This window comes from Rhamphochromis longiceps, linkage group LG7, assembly GCF_057381845.1.
Source record: "Rhamphochromis longiceps isolate RC_006_pf linkage group LG7, R_longiceps_female_GT1.1, whole genome shotgun sequence".
In the NCBI taxonomy this organism is placed as follows: Eukaryota; Metazoa; Chordata; class Actinopteri; order Cichliformes; family Cichlidae; genus Rhamphochromis; species Rhamphochromis longiceps.
In genome coordinates this window covers 5,858,250-5,880,589 of record NC_140563.1, presented here as the reverse complement: position 1 = coordinate 5,880,589, position 22,340 = coordinate 5,858,250, and the positions used below count along the sequence as shown (strand labels likewise).

At 39.6% G+C, this 22,340-nt stretch overlaps 1 protein-coding gene across 7 annotated transcripts in view; it reads left to right on the top strand.

Annotated features, from left to right (window-relative positions):
* Nucleotides 1-22,340, top strand: part of brsk2a (BR serine/threonine kinase 2a) — a 206,006-nt gene that overhangs the window by 129,539 nt on the left and 54,127 nt on the right. For all 7 annotated transcript variants that reach the window (XM_085411793.1, XM_085411791.1, XM_085411796.1 and 4 more), the window contains 2 exons: nt 11,431-11,516; nt 16,094-16,234. In XM_085411793.1, coding sequence (XP_085267919.1) covers nt 11,431-11,516; nt 16,094-16,234 — 227 coding nt within the window. The remainder of the gene's footprint in view (nt 1-11,430; nt 11,517-16,093; nt 16,235-22,340) is intronic.

Sequence of the window (22,340 nt, the reverse complement as noted above, 5' to 3'; positions counted from 1 at the left end):
CAGATTGTAAAATAATAATTTCAAATAAAACAGTCACAGAAAGACAAGGAATCAAGGTTCAGCACACCAACCGACAGAGATTGTGGTGGGCGGGTGAGGAGCAGAATGCCATGGCCACAGATGAATCACACAAGTTCTAATCTTGTTATCCCGACACCTCTGTGACAGCACTGTAGCTTTCTTTCTCTGCCATCTCTTCTTTTCCCTCCTAATGATTATAGATTGTCCCTTCTCTCCCATCTCTGTATTGCCGCAAGTGAGTTGGATATAGAAATGCCTCCAACATACACACATCCTCTTTAACTTAATGTGTGTTTATCTGTTCGTGTGCATGTCCGTGCCTCTGAGTGTGCACAGACACCCTTTAAAATAAATGGGTTTCATATATTGTGCCTTGCCGTGTTGATCCATCGGCTTTGTCTGGTGCTGAGCCAGAAACTAGGACTTAACTTGGTTTGATTTTAACAGGTTGACTGCACAGAAAGACCATAGAATTACCAACTTTGTTTCTCAGCTGTGCTTCCGCTCAATTCTGCTGTTGATATAGAGTATGCTTAGGTTGGGTGCTTGCATGACATGCATATGCATGCTACTGGACACGTTGTAAATGTTGGAAAGAAAAATTCTTCTGAATTGGACTGCAACAGTGAAGATTTCGTACAACTGGGAGTACTTTTACCATCACAGAGCAACACAAAGTGGCTCTGTCCAAAATAGAAAGAAAAGTGGGGGATCCTGTGGCCCTATCGAGCATGGATTATACGAGCATCAGTGTCTGTGTTTGAAAAATAGATGCCTCACAGGTCCTCAGCTTGCAGTATTGAAGAAGCCACCAAGCAGAGTTTCAAAGAAAAGCTGGATCTAGGGCTGTCCAAAGTTAAAAACAACAAAGACTTTGGACAGAAACTCTCACAGACACAGGTTTGAGATCTTTGCATTAAATATTTTTGAGACATAAAGCAAATAAACGATTTTATAGGAGTGCATGACATCTGTCAAGCATGTGGAAGAAATATGATGGTACTGATAAATTGGAGGATTTTACAGGATAAAAGATTGCTCCATTTTGCTACATGCCATACGCTATGGGCACAGCTTGACTGGAGACATTTTTCTCTATCAACAGGGCAGTGACCCGAAGCTCCAAACTGTGCAAGAAATATAAGAGAAGAAGTGGTCAGCTGGCTTTTTAATGAAGCAGTCACCAGATCTCAACCTGGCTGAGCTGTTGTGAGAACAGCTTGATTCTAAAGTTCTTATCAAAAATATGAGAAAAGTGCCCCGTTTCTTTTTTTTTTTTTTTTTTTTTTTTTTTTTTTTTTTTTTTTCTTTTCTTTTTTTTTTTGGTCTCCCAGTTTCCTCACAGCATCCTGTAGGGACCTAAAGAAGATTATTTTTTCCCCATATTCGGCCTTGTTCTTTGCCCGCTATCAGTCACGATGAAGGACACTCCAATTGCTTTCTAATCATCCAAATCAGTTTTTTCACAGTCTGTACTGAGTGGCAAAGAGGCTCTGATGAAATGGAGAATAGATTTTGCCTCCAGTGCCCGAAGACTGGTTTTGAAGTTGAAAGAAAGTTTTAGCCTTACTTGTGCGACTGTATAACTCATGGGTCAATATCACTGACTGAAGACACCAGACACTGAGGTTTACACACTTCTGACTGGTACTTGGAATATTAAGCATCCGGCACGTAAAACTGTGCGGCTCTTGACTGCTGCTTTGCTGCTGCTCACTGTGGCGACAAAGCTCATCAAACACATGCAGTGTTGTTTGAGTGATTTTACCTTTCATATGCCTTATCCTGATAAAACAGAGATGGAGTGCAGACTCGAAATAATGAAATGCAGGATAGCAGAACAGAAGATACAGCAGGATCCCCCATTGAGCTCGACAGGAGACAGACAGACGTCTGAATCGATGGCATTTGTTTCCCCTCTTCAAAGGCAACAGCTGCTGTGTTGTCAGATAGATGAGAAAGCTTTATTTGCGTTTTTATTTGTTGTTGCTTTAGTTTTTTTTTCTTTTTCTTTTTTCTTTTACTTTGTGAGCAAAGGGCATATTCTTTCCCCCTTAAGTAGGGAGATGATTTCATTGAAGAGATCAGCTGAGTTCCCCTCCACAGTTCAGATAGCTTTTCATGGCTATTTATTTATGCTTTTCTCCCTGTCGAGCGTGAATTTGTCTTCCTTTTCAACCACTGAATGTTGGTAGAATCCTTTATCCACCTGTTTAAGTAGGTACATCGTGTTCCTTTTAGAGGAAAATACTCCAACCTCTATCTTTACTTTCATATTTTACGTCCAATGTGCTGCATAGAATTCTCAACGTGTTCCCTATATAAATATGCTTTTGGCCCATAGCCCAATGGCCTGTGACTGGGCTTACTGCAAGATATCAACCTCCAGCACGATGCAGTTGTCTTCATTATTGTGAATAAATTCACTACTATTTGTACAGCATGGTGGAAATTTAGAAAAGAGCAAACATTAGCACGATTCCCATTTAGTGTTGTTTATATAATTGTGCGTGCGTGCGTGCGTGCGTGCGTGCGTGCCAGTTTTGTTTTTTGACCAATGAAGTGAGGACATCAATTGGTAAAGTATCTTCCAGGCTAATTTGCATATATTTACTCGCTTTTATTCACGTTTAGCTGTTGCAAATAAACACGTACATTTGCTCCAAATATGTTAATGACTGGTCAGTGTGTCGAACATCAAAAGCAGAACAGTTTTAACTTCATCAGCTCCTGCATCTACATTTCTGAGGGGGATTGTTAGCTAATGACCCCGTTGTGCGAACACTCTCTCAAGGACGTTCTTTCCTCCATCCTTTTCTCAGTCACATACTATACATGACTACAAGGCATAAGTGCAGGCGTGTACTGTAAATTAGTTTGGACACTATATTATTGCATATGCCATTTATATAATGAAGTGGTAATAATGCGCAGTACTAACAGAGAACTTGCGCCCGTTGTGTTTCTTTAAATATGTCTAATACTCACTGTATCGCCTAATTAACAAGTGTGAATGCTAAAACAACTCCCTCATTACAATGTGAGATTCATTCTGAACTTATTTCCAAAGTTTTGAGCTAATTTAAGTTGTTTCAGCTGACCACTCTTACTTATTGACTTCTCTGTCTGTCTGCAGTTTGTGTCAGTAAATAAGTCACGTATTCATATGTGAAGTTAATTAGTTGGTAAGTAAATCACATCAGCTCATCACCTATGTCTGCCTGAATTACCGCACCAAATTATCCCTGTCAATTTTTCATTACCTACTTTCTGTAAGTTGTTGTTTTTGCACATCACTTTACAAACCAGTGCAAACCAGAATGACCACTAGCTTACTAGTGGCAAAACTAAACATTAACGTTTGTGTGTGCAGCTTTTTCTTCTAAAAAGAATTACAAGAATTTAATGTAAATAAGGCATTTAATGCAAATTTGTCAGAATAGTTAGATAATCCACTTTCCTGAACAGCAGCAGCAACTATTTTATTAGCCTCAAATATAGACAACAGTAAGTTATTAGCTTTACCCTAGTGTAAGTGATACTGTACAGGCGACCTTCAGATCTTATCATTACATTCTGTTCTGAGCTCTACCCTCAGTGTCTATGAAAGCCACTTCATTAATCCACATTTCACATCTCTCCACAATCCAAGGTCACCGTACCAGTCCCGTCTTGTGAAATTAGTGAGTGACATAAACGAATGAATTGACAATAACCAAAAAAAAACCAAAACAAAAAAACTTTGCTGCCAAAGCGATCCACTGCCTGCCTGTCACTGTTAAATTGCTCGTTCTGCATGTGGCTTTCGCAGAAAAAACATGCATAGTCATTCACATAAGCAATCACACGTCGTCTCTGCGACTCTTTAGCATGTCCTTCAAGCGCATCCATAAGCTCATGCAGTGGATTTGAAGAGGTTTTCATGATTAGACCCAGTGTCCGCAGGGTCTAAAGCACCTCTGCTATTAGACATTATTAGGACCAAGGTTATCCAGGGACATGTCTGTTAGGGTGAAATGATATGGCCTGCCACTGGTCTAAGTGCCAGCCTGATGAATCTGTCAACAGCACAGGAACACATCACAGACATGATTAGAGAGATAGAATGAGAGAAACTGAGAATAAATGAGGGCCAGCAGAAGAAGATGAAGAGGAGGAGTGATACCAGAATTGGTCTTGGGTGGGAAGGGGTAATGAGCACAATTTCAAAGGTTGGAAGATGGATAAAGGATAAGGACTAGCCAGCTAGCAGAGACTATGTCCAGATCGATTTACATGTCTCTGGCATTGATCAAACTCCCCCGTGTAGGGAATTTACCTCCGCTTCACAAAGGATGACTGATAAAGTGATTATCAGAGAAAAACCTGCTGCACTGACTGACTGCGTATGTATCAGTGTATTTTACATTTGTGTATTTGTGTGGTCCACAAGGACGGAGAAGTGATAAACAGAAAAAGATGAAAGTAGAGAGAGATTACTTTTTTCAGTTCAAAAACTTTCACTGAAATGGGATCATACAAATAAATGATTTTATTTTGTGTTTGTTTTGCTCCCAGTGCGACCAGCTCAGCTGTGAGAGAGAACGCAGCTACCTAATGCGCACACGCCTCACCTCAACAAACACTGTTAAATCCACTGCCCCGAGCCTGTCTTTGTAAATTTCCAAACCAATTTTGGATAAGCAGGTTCCCCCAGAAGCACACATTAATATCATCTCAAAGTTAGTGATTATTCCCTGCACAAGAAGTAGATTTGGGACACATTACAGACTGATGCCCTCTGCGATGTTGTAGCTTGTAGATAGTTTGTGTTTGTCCTTGAAACAGATGTCCTTATATGCTGGTTACCAAGACTGACATGCAGCAGTCTTCAGCGAATCAACTCCTTCCAACTAACATGCATGTGCAAGAACACAGACACACACACACACACACACACACACATGCTTGCATGCACACCAGCTTGGCTACCTCCTGTCCCTTATTCTGCCCTACTGGCTCACTGACCGACATATGGATGGATGGAGGTGGCTCTTGGCTTGCCATGATCAGTGGAGTGTATGTGTACAGTGTGTGTGCAGCATAGAGTAATGTATCCACATGTCACAAGTATGAATGCTGACAAGCTGACTGGTTTTGTCTGTGAGCCAGTAGCCAAGCTGTGTTGTCTCCTCCCCTTCTGCTCCCTAACAGTTAGACCAGGTCTCCTTCTCTACAGCCGTTACCCCATCCAGATCTTACGCCTATTTTCCCCATATGTTAACTGTTCATTCTATCATTACCCTAAAATAGTAACTATATATATAAATGTCATAATGTAGAGTGAAACATGATATCTACTTGTATAATGTTGAAGACTGGTAGATTAAGAGTAAAAACTGCTTTGTTTAAAAAAAGTAATCTTTGAATTATAAAGCTGAGCTGTATGAAAATACATATTCGGGGGGAAAAAGACGTTATGCTGTAAAGATAACGATCTCTGGCACAAAGCTGTTAGAAAACAATATAATAGATTAATGTTAAACCATGACTCATGCCATCATAATCCTATATTTTACACATCTTTCAAAACGCTGAGAAATATGGAAACATAAAAAAAAAAATCATTGTTGTCAGTTAATGTCGATATTTGGTTTGTTTTGCAAAGTAAAGCTATTAAAGTGGAGAGGTCTCTCGCGTCTTTTGATGCTTGTAACTCGTTACGTTGCTGCCTTGTGTTATCATTCACACTCTGCTTGGTGCATGGCAATGTTAAACAGGTTGTCCTTTCCCCATGTTGTGTTAATTAACAATAAAAGACCCAGGAGATGGGGTGGTGATGTGCAGGGAAGATGGCTCAAGCTGGCACCACTGCTCCTCCCCCCATTTCATAACACTTTTCTTTTGCTGTTCTCCGTTGGAGAGAATTACATGGCTTTTCCTTTATCCCTTCCACATCCACACACCTTCCCCTGTCTCTCCTTTGTTTTGTTTTTTTAATCCACCCAGCAGCTTTTGCACGCACTACGGCCTCACTGTTAGCATAGCCACCCTTTTTTTTTATCTGACACACATGGCTGCCCTGCTGACTTTGATCCTTAGATCTCAGTATCAAGGGGCCATTCACTCACTTGCCTGGGGAGGTGACAGAAATGTCTGTGTTTTCCTTCTGTGGGGTGAGAGAGGCCGGCTGGAAAAATGGTGTGAGGTGCAATAAGTGGAGAGTGAGAGATGACAGAGCCTGTGATCCAGTATTTCACCCTTTGAGATTTTGGGCTGGCTTCTGTGTTTGGTCATTCTGTCACATGCGACATGAATCTAATTTCTTTGCGTCTTTGTTGTTGTCTGCATGCCTGTAATCCCCTGGCCTCTATCACTGGCCATGGTGATAAAACTATTGATGTTGCCACTCATTTGTTTGCTCATCCATTCGGTCATTTAGATCCAGGGCTGTAATTTAACAAATCAATAGCAAGCTGATGGAACTATGCTAAACTGGCTGCCATCCTCTGAATTTGGAGTGACACCACTTACTCCTTTTGTCTTATTTTTCCAAGTAGCTACAGCCTTCTCAGCCTTTCTCCCTCACATATGCGTATTATTCTATTGCAGCATCTACATTTTGCTTGCAAATTGTAGTAAAGGTAATAAATCATATAAGCTGTACTTTTTAGACCGAACAGCATCAAGACCATTAGGACCATGAGCCTTTTTCTTTCAGCATACAGCTTGCTTTTTTATTACAGCTTAACTGTAGTTGCAGTTGTCTTAGTTAACATCTTTAAAAAAAAAAAAAAATCACTGTTGCTGTTCCTTCCTATTGATTCATCTATTGTGGCAGGATGTGACACTGATGGGAAAGCCTGTGGGTCGAAGTGTGCCAATCAGCTCTTTCACTAACAAGCTCCTGTTCTGATGTCTTCTGCTAATGATGTCCACTTCACAACAATAACCACACTGCTTTACATTCGACCCCTTTTTTCTGGTGAGGCGTCTTTTTTCCTGCCTTGCAGACCCGTTTTGTTATCGAGAAATTGACCAGAAATTGCTGTAATTTGAACTGCCAAACAAAAAAAGAACACAAGACAAGATAAAAAGAGTGTCTTCATCTAACCTCTGTTTAGGTGCATGTGTGCATCTTGGTGAACAATGTCCAAGTGCCTGCTAATAAAGGCCTAATGAAGTCCCATGGAGAAATGGCAACTGGAGAGAATTGTCCACACTCACAGATGTGAAATTTAATGAGAGACTGTGGCATGCACAGGAGCCGGGCCAAGATGGGGAATGGCCACCTGGTATTGTTTATTACTAGCATGAAGTTACAGAGTGTGTGTATTTGAGTGAGTGGGCAGTTAGTGGCTGTGTGGATAAATGCAGAAACCGTTGGTGTTCCTCCTTTGTATGTGTTTCATGCATTAGGTATGCATGAATCCACTGCATGAACAGAACACATACTGTGTGACCCCTTTTCCAGAAGAAAGCAAATGAGGAATAACCGTATTTTTCCAGTCACCTTTTGATAACTGTAGGATACTTAAAGAAAAAAGGCATTACTAGAAAGAGCAAAGGTTGCTTCACAGATTTATAATAGTATGTTAATCAACACCAAATCTTGCAATAAGCAGACTGTTGTTCAGTTAAGTCTTCACATTAAGCCTCATTTGTCTTTTTTTCAATTAACTAAAAGGAGGTGTTAAAAGAAGCTTAGGATGTCGGCCCTGTAGGATTTCGACAGCTCATCTCGAGTCCTGGTTAGCATTAGTCTCCTTGCAGGGAGCCTACTGCCAGCTAGCGAGCTAGCCACCATGGGCTCATTCTTAACAACGCACCTTAGCCTCAGGTGAGAAAGTGGCATAGTGTCGTGCTGCTGATAGCACTCATTAGTGTCTGGATTAACCCTGATTAGCCTAGCTTTTTCTCATGCTGCTTCTTCATACCAGTGGTAATTATCCCTTTATACCCTTTTCAGACTCAGACATGTGCCTAGTTTTTCTAATATATTTTATATAGCTTTTTATTCTCTTGTGGGTTGTTTTTTTTTTTTTTTTTTGTTAGGCCCAGCTTGAATAATAAAACGCTGCACCGCATTTTCTTTGGAGAGACTGAATGTATTTAAGCAGTTTTTTTTAATTGTGTTTTTGCCAGATACAAAGTTATTTGCCTGAAAAATATGAATTGTGTGTAAAGGTATACCACAATCACAGACTGAGCAGAGACCACCAACAAAACCTGTTTTGAAATTAAAGCATTGTGAGTATAAGATAAGATAGAACTTTATTAATCCCTCGGGTGGGTTCCTCTGGGAAATTCGACTTCCAAAAAGCACAGCAACGACCGAAGTTACAGTTACAGAATTGTTATATATATATATATATATATATATACACACACACACACACACACACACACACACACACACACACACACACACACATATATAAATACAGAGACAAATATAAATAAAATATACAAAGGGGATAAATAGAATTAATAGGAATAAAAAATAAAAATACAAGTGAATTGCACATTTCAAGTATTGAGTCTATTGCACTGTTGACTATTTACAAAAAGTATTGCACAAGGTATTGTACAGTGAGGTGAAGAGGCACTACAGCTTAGTTGTTCCCCCCTCCTTTGTCCTCCTGTTTCCCCTCCCTCTCCCCTCCAGAGAGGAGTTAAACAGTCTGATGGCGTGTGGGACAAAGGAGTTTTTAAGTCTGTTAGTTCTTGTCTTGGGGAGAAGCAACCTGTCACTGAACAGACTCTTCTGGTTGTTTATGGCCGTGTGCAGAGGATGCCCAGCATTGTTCATAATGTCCATCAGTTTCTTTAATGTCCTTTTCTCTGCCACTGTCACCAGAGTGTCCAGCTTCATGCCGACCACAGAGCTAGCCCTCCTGATCAGTTTCTCCAGCCTGGATGAGTCCTTCTTTGCTGTGCTGCTCCCCCAGCACACCACAGCATAGAAAAGTACTCCAGCAACCACCGACTGGTAAAACATCCTCAGGAGCTTCCTGCAGATGTTAAAAGACCTCAGCCTCCTGAGGAAGTACAGTCGGCTTTGGGCTTTTTTATACAGGTGCTCTGTGTTGCATGACCAGTCCAGTTTATTGTCCACCCACAGCCCGAGGTACTTGTACTTGTTGACCACCTCCACCTCCTCCCCCTCTATCTGAACCGGCAGTGGACCTTCTCTGGACCTCCCGAAGTCCACAACCAGTTCCTTAGTCTTTGAGGTGTTGAGTTGCAGGTGGTTTGTGTGACTCCATGCGACAAAGTTCCTCACCAGACTTCTGTACTCCTCTTCCTGATCATCCCAGATACACCCCATGATGGCCGTGTCATCTGCAAACTTCTGAATATGGCATAATTCAGAGTTGTAGCAGAAGTCAGAGGTGTACAGGGTGAAGAGAAGAGGGGACAGCACAGTTCCCTGTGGTGCTCCTGTGCTGCTGACCACAGTGTCAGACGTGATGTCCTTCAGCCTGACGTACTGTGGTCTGTCGGTGAGGTAGTCGGAGATCCAAGCCACCAGGCAGGGGTCCACCTCCATCCTGTTCAGTTTTTCCTGAAGCATACAGGGCCGGATGGTATTAAAGGCACTGGAAAAGTCAAGAAACAGGATCCTGACCGTGCCTTTTCCCCCATCCAGTATATAAGTCAATAAGACTTGGAGATCTGTGCATATTACTTATTGAACAAAGAGCTTTGGAGAATTTAATGAGAACATAGTTAGCTGGCAGATCACAGTTTTGACTTCATTCCACACGAGTGTTCATAAAGCCAAGCCACGCTGAGTATGACATTAAAGCAATGTGAAGGCTGTCACAGTCAAATGACATAGTGAAATTGATTTTGATGAGATTGAGAGAGGAGCCTTTAACTCGCGCTGTTCTTTCATCTTCATCCTTGTCAGTCAAAGTTAGATGCTGAAGGTGGAAGGGAAGATGGGCAAGAACTGTGGAAGGGTGAGCTGATGGCCGAGAGGAGACCAGGAGGACAGGGTGCTGAAGAGCAGTGGTGGATTCTCTCGAAGCGGGTTGCATGCTGATTTTCAGTGGCAGCTGTACATGCTGACAAAGACCTCTGGAGATGGTGATACAAATCCAGAGTGATCAGCTGGATTTTGGTGAAATTTTGCTTTGTACAGTGTACATGTCACCTAGTAGCTCTGTACACAAAATTAAATAAAAGGGACTTTAGTTGTCTCAGCTGTCTGTTTCTTCTGGACACAGTAGTGTTTATATTTACAGTACAGTCAATAACTCGAGTGTAAAGAAGCCTCTTGTGGGCAATGTTCATGTACCTGAGTGCACATTTTGACCCATATTGACCTATGCTTTGTGTTGTTGACTGTGGGTAAGAGCCAGTCCGTGGACAGTGTTCAAATGTGGAATTCCTCACATTTCTTATCGAAACAAACAGACTTGTGTTCACGTCAGGAAAACCAATGGATTATGAAATGTTACAGTGTTTTCAAGGCTTGTTTTGGAAGAGAATGTGTAAGATAAGGCATATGCAACCTGTTTTCCATCTGTTTTTGAAGCAAACATGAGATAGCAGTTATTACTGGCTGGGAAGCTAACCAGCTCAGAGTCTGATCAAAGCTTATCTTTGTCCGTTCTCTCACTAGAAAGTAACAGTCAGGTCCTTTCCTTAGTTTACTTATTCCAAAAAGTTGTGTGTGTAAAATAGAAAAGAATGTAATGATTTACAAATCGCATAAACCCATTTTTATTCACAATATAAAAAACATATCAGATGTTTCAAGAACCAGCAGAAAGAACCAATACTGAAAATCACTTTTGGATGCTTGTGATCTTTGGGCACTCAGATGACACTGCATTAAAAGCAGATGTGATTCTGTCATGGAAATCACTAAATTGGCTCTGGAACACTTTGAGACAAAGCTTAAAACAGACTGAAGCAAACTGGAAAGAAGTTCTGTGTCAACAAGCAATATTTCAAAACTATTTTTGGAAAAAAATTGACTCTGACAATTCGGTTGCCTATGGAATTGTCGGCTGAGACATCTGGAAAAGCACCATTAGTGCTCACATGCTGAAAAGACTATGCCAAAAGATGTATTTGCATCTATTACAGCAGCTTGACTTCATAGTAGAAGACTCCAGGTGCTGAACTGTTTTGCCTGCAGTTGGTTTGTACGACTGTTACAGACTGGTGGAAACCCTTTCAGCAGTGCCTCATCAGGGGATGTTTTTAGGGTTATTGAGTGCTTTGCACCTAAAACAAAGTACTACACTACTTTGGTACTAAGGTTTAAAAAAGAGAAAGAAGGGAATATTTATTTTTTAATAGGCCCGATTATATTCTTCGTGTGGAGTCTTTTTAGGAATGTAGCAACATTGATGACGCAGTAATCAAAACTCTTTTTACTAATTTCTTCTTCCTTCTTTTTCTTTCTTACAGGTGGAGCGAGAAATAGCTATTCTGAAGCTCATAGAACACCCACATGTTTTAAAGCTACACGATGTCTACGAAAATAAAAAATACTTGTAAGTATCACCAGCTGATTTTGGTCCACATTTGATGTGTGTGAAATATACAAAATCATAATTGTAATTCAAACACAATAAAAGAAGAAGGAAATTTGTGTAGCAACTTTTGTGACTATGAGATATTCTTACAGTCAGCTGCTGTTTTGGACACCAGAACAGTTGTTAAAATGCCACAAATCATTGTGGTGGTCTGCAGAGCAGTTGTGATTGGTGTATTATGATTGCAGGCCAACAACTACAGCCTTAGAGGGATAGATGCTCCATTAGTATTGGCATGAAGCATTTAATTTAGTTGTGCACGCTAGGGGACTGCTAATAGGGCGAGGAAGCCTTCGTAATGTAAACACCATGACGTGCTTATCAGAGGCAACACCATGGCATTAAGAAACATTAGCCACGAAGAGCCTGCTGCAGCAGCTGCACATACACACACAAACACTGCACGCACACTCATGCAGACACTCATACATTTATCAGCTTGCTTTAGCAGTGGTGAGTGACAGCCCCATCAGTTGTTCATAGTAGACCTCTTGATCTATAGTGGACTGTTTGCCAAATAAATTCAATTAGTTTTCATTTTTAGCTTACAAAGCAAATAGGATTGGACATGCAGTGCTGTACATGTCATCTTTTAAGATGATAGGAACTGCAAAATATTATGATTCATCCTATAATTGGATTATTAAAATCACATTTTGTGCACATTGCTTCATGACTTCTGACAGACGGTCACTAGTAGCGTCACAAAAGACATTTTGCACCACAAGTGACTTGAATACACTCTGAGCTTTGCACAAGTGATGTAATTTTTCTCTTAATGTTTCTGATTCTTAGTGCGATATCTCCACCTGAAAGCCAGTAATTGATAGATATACAGCATGTTTGCAGCTTGCAGACCCAGAGCTTGAAATACTTATTATTCTGCTGGCACAAGCTGTTTAAACTGGTGTTGCGGGTGTGTACAAGAGGTGATGGAGAATTTAAAGGAGCCTGAGAGGAATTTTGGTAAAAGAAACAAACTATATCAGAGAAATTCTTCAAGTAGCCTCAACTAGGAAATGCAAAATTTCTTACAAATCAGATAGTGTATGATTTTTTTTTTATTTATTTTTTTAGCCTAAGATGTATTGATCTTATTAAGTTTGTTGTTGTGAATCCTTAAGCAATCAATCAAGGAGTGCAAGATCTACTGTTGTTGTAAGAAATTTACATACACTTATCATGGGCATGAATGTCATGGTAATATCATTTTCAGTGATTTCTTTGAGCTGTTGTGGAATAATTGCACAGCATAGATTTTTAATGACTTTAAAAAACAAGAATTTGGTCCACAAGTTAGAAAATATTTATTCCCTCCACACGGGGACAAAATTATAAATACAGGTCAAATATTTGCATACACCCCCACTAAGGTTTGGTTAAAAGGCCCTTAGCAAATCGCACCTTAATCAGATGTTTTTGGTAGTCATCAACAAGCTTGTAGCATAATTCTGGCTGGATATTTGACCACTCTTGTAGATAGAATTGGTAGAGTTCATTTAAAGTGCTTGGTTTCCTGGCACAGACCTGCCTTTTAAGAACAGTTCATAAATTTTCAATGAAGTTGAAGTCTGGGCTTTGAGAAAGCTATTCCAGAAGCTTAACGCTAGCTTGCTTTATTCATTCCAAAACCAGTTTTGATGTATCTTTGAGTTTCCACCATCTAGCTCTCAAACTCTAATTTATTTATAAGGTAAAAACCAAAAAACCCAACTTATATTGACCAAAGTGCTGTACCACATATTTGATAGAAGTAAATAGGCAAAGAGAACAGAAATAAGTAAACGTATGCTAGCAGGTGCTAAACATATACAGTCATGGCTGAAAAAAAGCATAGGCGACACAATGAGTAAATCAGACAAACTCAAATTCCTAATAAGTTTAGGTTTAGTTTTAAAATACTCAGTGGAAGGAGCAGACTTCACTGTGAGGGAAATGCTGTTCTACATTGCTAACACTCCTATGATTTAAAATCCAGAGTAGCAGACAGTCAGAAGCATGTGATCAGCTGACTGGAGAAAACAAGAAGTCAAGTAGCTGTGTAAGAGGTTGGACATGTAAAAAGGAGGCAGGTCAAGAAGAGCTTTACAGACAACTTTACAGAGCAAGATCAGAGGATCTTGAAATCACTTCTAAACTTCACTGGCAATAAGTGGAGAATAGCTTAAACAGATTAATATGATTTCTTTTTGAGGTGCCTTTGAGCAGCCTAGCAGCAGTATTTTGGGCTGAGCTGAATCAGAGAAGGAAAAAGCTATTTTTAACCACTGAGTTAATTTGCTTATCTTAAAGCCAGATTCAAATATCACACCAAGATTTCTGACCAAAGAAGAAGTTGTAAGAACAGGTTGGGACCTAAGACGGAACCCTGAGGTACCCCACAATAAAGTGTAGCTGTGGAAGAAGAATTGTTTCCAAAGCTGACACAGAATGGTCTATTTTTGAACCAGTGTAGTGCCAGCACAGAAGTGCAGGCATTGTAGGGGATGTTGTAAGCAATGGCATCACTGAGATTAAAGAGGACAAGGACCAGGTATTTTCTTGATATGAAGCTGAAAAAAATTCCTAATTTTTCTATCAATTTTGAGCAATCTACAAGTATCACTCATAGCAAAACAGCTCCATAACATGATGATTCCACTACCATGCTTGACAGCTGATATAGTTTGGTTAGGTTTGAAGGCCCCACCTTTACTCCTCTAAACATACTGCTTGTCATTGTGGTCAAACAGCTCGTTTTTTGTTTTGTTTGACAGTAAAATTTAGATTTAGAACTTTTATATAGTTCTAGAAATTTAGAACTTTAGAATTGGAGAAGCTTCTTGGATAAGAGCTAAAACATCTTCAAGAAACTTCAAGAAAAAGTTCAGTCGCTTTCTTTCCAAGCTCCTTAGACTAACGTGACCTAGATGACTGAGAACCTACACAGCCATATCTGACAATAAATCTTTTTTCATGAAGACATTTTGCTTATACATGTGGGCAGCTGCTAATATTGGTCGAGCCCAGGGGTGTGGATTTTGGGACAGGGGCTTTTATCTTGGTTAGCACCCTCACAGTCTATGGCTATGTAAAACTCTGTTCACCGTGTGACACTGTTGTTTCCGGTTCTTGGCAGGCTTGAGCCTTGGGGGTTCCTCGGTTGTTTCTGAACATCCTAACCAGTTTCCTCTCATCTGAGGTTGTCAGTTTAGGGCTTCCAGACAAGTACAAGTTATTCAGTTGTGACACTTCTGAATAACTTGTACTTGCATACAATTGTTTGAACTGTTGATCTTGGAATCTACAGTTGTTTCCAAATAGCTCCAAGAGACCTTCCCAACTTGTGTAAGTCTACAGTTCTTTTGGTCTTCGCTGAAAGCTTCTGACCACAACTGTATGTCTATAAGAGTTAATAGTAGTAGTAGAATTTTCCTAAACCTTGAATACTTTAGCTTAGATATAATATTAAATCTGAAAGGGAAATCCTGATTCTTGCATCATAATAAAGCTATTTTTTCAGAGACAAATACAAATTTAAAACAGAATAATCGGAGGAATTACAGCAGTAACAAAAATGTATCTTTTTTTAGGGTAAACTCAGTGGAGCATCCTGCCTGAACGCCAGTATTTTAAGTCACAGACCAGAAAACTTACCTCACAGAGAAATTAAATTTGTAGCCATCCTTATTCTGCATGCAAAATGTATGTGTTTTTGTAATTTGTGATCACTCACTTGTGTTTGGACTGGTTGTTATTTTTGCCAAAGCTGCCGAGGCTTTTCCAACAAAGGTTTTGCCTTTGGACTGAGGGCTGTTCAATGAGCACATGCGCTGTCACTAGTTACAGTTTGAGACGCCATATGTTAATAAAATGAAAGAGACCCATGTGCACCCTAATATCCAGAAGGGGAGAGACAGAATATTTTACTATCAGTCTGGATTTCACTTTGTCCTAGTGAAGATGGAGTGAGTTTGAGTACAGGATATATGAGCAGTTGAGATCGGAGCAGGGCCGGGGCACTCCTTGCTTTCAATCCACAGACGCAGCTGCAGGCATGGGTCAGTGAAGATTCATCTCCTCCCTCTCCCCTTTGAGCTGCAGAGCATGGCCACACAGTCAGGATGACAGAATGCTTGGCCACACAGACTCAAAGGCCACCTGACGAAGGGCCGCATGAAATGATGAAGTGATGGCAAGGAGTGTGTGTGTGTGTGTGTGTGTGTGTGTGTGTTATGAAACTAAGTAGATGGACAATAGATCGCCAAAGAATTATAAAAAAGATTAATCAGCATGATATAGTTTTTCAAAGATAAAGATTTGAAAGCTTGTTAGTCTTTAATCTATGTGCTTCGAGGGAACTATCATCCTGCCATTGCGCCATTTCTCAGAAACCTTAGAGGTCCAAGGTTTTTCTTTTCTTTAGGGCTTTGTAGAGAGTGCAGGTATTTGTTCTGGCAGGTATTTTTCTTCTTTCTGGGTGCATGTATGAGAGTTTTTTCTCATGTACTCTCTTGATTTCGTTCCTATTTCTTTGTCTCCTCTCTGTTTCTCAGGTACCTCGTGCTAGAACACGTGTCTGGTGGTGAACTGTTCGACTACTTGGTGAAGAAAGGCAGGTTAACACCTAAAGAGGCCAGGAAATTTTTCAGACAAATCATGTCTGCCTTGGATTTTTGCCACAGTCATTCCATATGGTAAGTGACATCCTCATGAAAAACATCCTGTCATAGCTGCTGCTACTGTGGAGGGTGTAAAGGGTTGGATTGCACTTATGGAACAGGAGCTAATAAAGATACTGAGTGAAACAGTCCAATCTTTTTTTTCATTGATACTCAGCAGTGTTTTTGACATTTGGAAAACAAATATAGTTTTGACATAAATAAAGGAAATTCTCAAATATTCTCAAATATACATTGATAAAATAAATGCTTCAATATTTGAGATGTAAGAAAAAATATTGAATTTAAAATTGTAATAAGATTAGCTGTCGTCTGCATACATACAAATAGGACTGTAATACAAGAACTTTGTGAAAACCACAGACTAGATGTAATATTTGAGATACTTGGAGTTAAACCCATAAGAGGCACATTCATTATGTGTAATCCATAAAAAACATCAGTTACATTTAAAAAATGTGTAAAACTATCATACCCAGGAGGCGTAACAAAGTCAATTTGGTTGTCATACAACATTGAACAAATAATGAGTTCCCCAGTAATGACTTCTGGAAAGATGCAGACTTTTCCTAAAGTGAATCTATAATGTAAATTTCAGTCAGTTTATTCAGATCTTTGGAGTGCTGTTTAGTTTTCATACCAATCATTCATTATGGAGATTACAGAATGGAAAAAAAACCCTTAATATTGCTTATTTTGCAACATGTTTGTGAGTATCGCTGACATGTGGCAAAGAGAATCTCAGACACATATCTGAATCTATATGCATTCTTTTCAAACAAAATCAAAAGGAAATATGAGTTTGTTTATCGTGAAGCAGATAAGCCATGACAAATCAGTGAAAAAGATGTGGTGTTAACTTGAAAAGTTGAAAATATGATTCAGTGAGAAGCAGAAGGGACATTTTTTTCTCAGTAACATGATAAATTAGGCCTGTGCAAAGGTCTCAGATCACTTTTCAGGTGTCTCTATTTATTTCGGCAAACCTGCGAGGTTAGGCAGAGTGAAGGCAAGAGTAGAAACCCTCTTATCAGGAAGGAGGACAAACAGACATACACAAACTCTGGAATAGTAAAAACACATCCTGTGGAAGAATAAACGTCAGAACTGGATGACCGTACCTGCTGTAGTGTGTGTGCTCATTTCTCTTCTTCTTGATATGAAATGTTTTCATAGTGAACCCATCTATATTTTATATTCTGTGTCTTTTGGAAGATTATTTTTGCACGACAGTAAACCTGTTCTAAACATAATTTCCATAACATGCTCCAACGTGACACATTTTGTTTGACTTCGGGGGGTAATTTAACTGTTTACCAGCTCATAGGCTAGAGGCAATCATATAGACCTCAGAAGTCAAACATGTCAGCAGGAGACTGATTTAGGAACCTCGTTTGTTTGTATGTGTTTGTTTCTTGCTTTCTATGTTTGTGTGTATATAGGGTATGTCGTGTGGAGATTATACGTAGTGAACATTTGTTTTCCTAAACAAGGCAGTGTGTTTGTTTCTGTGTTTCAGAGTGTATTCTTTTATTCTGTGTTTTATCAGCGTCTTCTTACATGGCAGAGCACCAGGACCATAGAGCTGAATAATATCAAATGCATTTATTTTTACCTTCTTGAGGAATAAAAACTGGAAATCTCCAGCTACTTGCCAGAAGCTGCAAAAGGAAATTGCAAGATTCAACATATAGACAAAATATAGTCCTACATTCAGCTACTTGAAATTTATAAATACTTTGTGTATTATTTCCTAAATCAAATAACAGCTGGGTCTGTTAATGTAAAACAAAAATTAACAGGATGAGTTTAATTACATAATCTAGTAACATAACACACATAACAGTAAATTCACACAAGTGAAAAATGTTAAAAATTCTTAATGACAGGTTAATTTGGTGAGACGTGGAGAATTGGAGAGGGAACCAAAATGCAGGACGTCCGAGGCAGACAGATTACACAAAAAGGGAGCTGCTTATTTAGGCTGAACTAAAAGTCCAAAAAACAGAAACGTCTACAAGGAAAAATCAAACGCTATCCATATGCTGGCAGGGAACGCACAGGGGATATAACCAGAGAGCTCCACAAAGAACGGCAGGTGAAGAACAGAGTTTATACACACAGAAGGTTGATTAGGGAGGAGACACAGGAAGGTAACAATTAGGAAATCGAGGGAAGACAGACAGGAAGTAAAACTGACATACGTCTTATACCTAAATACTAAAAACTTCAGTGCAATTATGAGACAGGGAAATACAAAGGGATTAGAGGAGACGGAGGGAGGACTAAGACAACAATCTGTACCAGAAAACCTATAAAATTAACTTGTCCCTAGAAAAACAAATTCAACACACAGTAGAATAAGAAGGAATTAAAATGGCATTCTAAACTCCAAGTACTAGCACAGAAAACCTAAGCAAGAAGTCAGACTTGAACATGTTCAATCAAAGTTTGAAACAAAAATAAAGAAAAAGAGCACTTCACACTGAATAAAGATGAAGATAGAAAGTCTAACCAGTCAGCTAGAAAGTCAAAAAAAGAGAGAATGGAAAAGGAGAAAAAGAGAATAGCCACACCATAAACCAGAATGCAAAACTCAGAGAGCAGCCTAAAACATAATACAAAAGGACAAATGGGAAGGAAAATGGTACAAAAATACACTCTTTAAGTGAATAGAATTCAAAAGTTATGAGAACAAAACTCAAAACAAAACTGTGGCAAAAGACCATCACATTCATATTATTAAATTATTGATACACCGTGTACCTGAGGCCAATCATGAAGTACAGTAGACAAACCTGCTGCTACACAACAGAACTAAAAAATAATAGAACTGGAGTCATGTTTGTTTTAGTAAATGTGCTGATTGTTTTCACGAGTTAAAAATTCCTGCATATTTATCTACCTGCATATTTGCCAAAGTATGCATATAAAAGTTCTTTGGAACAAGAGTATTCACTCTGCTTTTGTTGTTTGTGTCAACTGAGTCAACGTGGTGAGTCAGATTTCACTTCAGCAAAATTAATGTTTGAATAAACAGTAAAGCGTAGCTAAGGTGCTGTACACAACGCAGGGCAAAGACTAGATCAGGGTCCGTGTTTACTTGCAGAAGTAACAATCAAAATGTGCTCATTATCCAGCACATTATGATTTTGTTTTCTTGCTGATCACACTGTGATAGTCATCACTGGCAAGGGCTTGAGATTTAAACTAGGAGATCATCATAAAACCCTAGCGTAGCCATGGCCAGGCCATGGCCATTGCATTTTTCATTGGCACTATAACTGTTTCCAGTTATAGCCAGTCAACTCATGATGATAATGTATGCCCATCATAACTTTTGTGCCAAGGCTATGTGGCTGAAAGTGCTACAAAGAGACACAGAGGCTTTTCTATTTCTCCGTGCACAGTAGAGTATTATACTGATGAAAGAGACGACTCTAAGCCAGTGAAAAACAGCATTCAGTACTCCTTTTAACCTGGAGCGTAGTTGTGAATGGCTCCAATGTAGATTAGTATAATGTTGCACAGTTAATTAAGAGGAAAAATTAAGGTAATTTGTCATGGAATTATACAGTGCAATTCTTATGATTAGATATTATTTGTATTTTACTGCATAGTTTATAAACGACCCTCTTCCAGTATGGCTGTTGTTATTTACTTATTTGTTTGTTTTTTTAAATGAGAGCTCTTGTGCACAAGCTGCTGCTTTCTTCAGACTAACTTTACACTTGAACTATCTTTAGATGATGCAGTCACCTTTATTTTATTGTCTGAACCATCAAATGATGCTGATGCATTTAAACTGGAACACTTGGAGGGGTGAACCCTCCCCCCACAATATAATTGTTGCACAAGCAAAAATAGAACAAAACTGTTCCACCTTAGGAAGGAATAAAAATTAGAAGTCTTTTATCATTCCATGTAAATACATTTCTGATAATGGCTGTGAGAACAGATTAGATCAATTAGGAGGAAGCATCTGGAGCTGATGTTAAGTGCATGCACAAAGATAGATTATCAGAGCTGGGCAGTTTTACCTCTCCGTCCCTGTTTTACTTTGTTGCTGTCTCACTGTCTTAGCTCCTCAAATCCCCTCACTAACACTCTCAGAAAATGCTGCCTTGTAAATCTGTCATGAGGAGGATTATTTGGGAGTGTTGCTACACCGACTCGCCCTCCTCCCAACCTCAATTAGGGCCAAACAGACAGGCAGACGCAGCCCTTCTCACCTCCCTTCCATTCTCACTAGTGAGATCCCAGCATCCCCTCAATAAAAAAGCGTTTCTGCAATCATTCCTTCCATTTTGACTTGTCTGCACAGGAGACCTACGCAGGCCATTGAAGTGCCCCTTTTTTCTCTGTGACTCACCGTGCAGAGTGGGGGTAAACACATGCTCCTCAACCTTTCTTCTCTCTCATTTTTACTTCTTCACATTTCCTCATGCTTCCGTTTTCCACCCACGTCTTATCCCCAAATAAGATCTCTTCAGCTTGATGGATGTAAGGCTTGAAATAAATGAAATAATGTAGGGGAAAATGGGGGTTTTATGACTCAGTGTTTTCTCTCCCTGATTCAGATTAGTCTCTGATTCAGAGTAGTCTTTTTTTTTTTTAGGGAGAGAAGGGGACAAAGTGAAGCACACGGGGATAGCTGCCAAGGGAGATGAGGCAAAGATAGGTACAGCTGGGGTAAAAACCGATGTGCGAAAATAATCTTCATTGGAAGAAATGCATAATAGATGCTGCAGCAGTGAGAGAAAAGCATAAATATAGATCTAGTGTCAAACTAGCTTCCTATTCCCCCTTTCCTTCTCATTAAGACATGCCTTGTATTTGTTATTTGAAGTCTTCTGAAGTGAGATGTGCAAACCTGTGACTCACACAGAGACGGACTGACTGGCAGACTGGTTAGAGCACAGATCAGAGCACAGCGCGCCTATGATAATATGACATTTTACTGATCTTTGTAAAAAATTTGTCTTTCACTTGCTCCTGTAGGGACATCAGAGGTCAACTAGAGAGCAGCACTTCTAGAGTTGCAGTTTGTTGCTCAAGGTCACAGTAACAGTGTAACAATGTTTCAAAGATGTCATACAATTTTTCAGAAATGTACTTCTTCATTTAACTTACGAGTCACAGTAACATGATTCTGTCAGTCTTCAACAACACATATTAATGCATTTAATTGTAGTGTCATAATTGGATGCACTTTTTTAAATTACAGTGAAGCTTTCTATGATGAACCCAGTTCCCAATGTCTCTATTCTTATATTCGCAGCTTTATCTGCATGGACACATTCAAAGCTGTCTACAGATGAGAATAAAAGACTATTTCACCCTAACCAAAGTAGTCTTTCCACCTGTGGGAACTCTAACCCTTTCACCAAGGAAGCTTCCGTTTATGTGCTCACACATATTAACGCAGTCTTTCCTTTTCCTATTCCTGATAATATGATGTGCACATTATTGCTGCCACCTACATGACAAACAAATGCTTGGTCCAGAAGTCACATTAAACCCACGCAGTAGCATAATCCCGCATATCATCCACATCCACCTTTTTCCCTCACTTTGTCTCTCCCACACTTTGTCATTAGCCGCTGCATATCTCCCTTCCGGAGGGAGAACCAACCACATGCATGAATGGAGATGTATTTGGAGCACATATCTCAAGCCCCGCTGATAACATAGTGACATAGTGGTAGATATATGGACTGTTAATTATTGTTCCAATTCATTTGTGAAGTATAGAATAGGTCATTCTGAAAGAGCATCCATGCCCAATGCCCTTTTGCAGTAAAACAAATGCATCTGTTCCACAATTCAGAAGACTGATTCCTTTAACAGTGTTCCACTGCTTCCACAGTTTCGTGAAGTATGTCTTGGTAGTTTTTGCAGACTCAGTGTGAAGACAAACAAAGACAAAAATGATCACATACCTCGATAAGCTCTCATCAGTGCACAAACGTGCATGGCTCATGCACGATTTTACACCATTTGAAGCCTGGCTGGCTTTTACTTATGTTAATTAATTAATTATGTTCAACAAGTAGGGTCATCAATATCTCAATTTCTTTGCTGTTTGTGGGTTTGCCGATATTTGTTGGAGAGCTGTCCA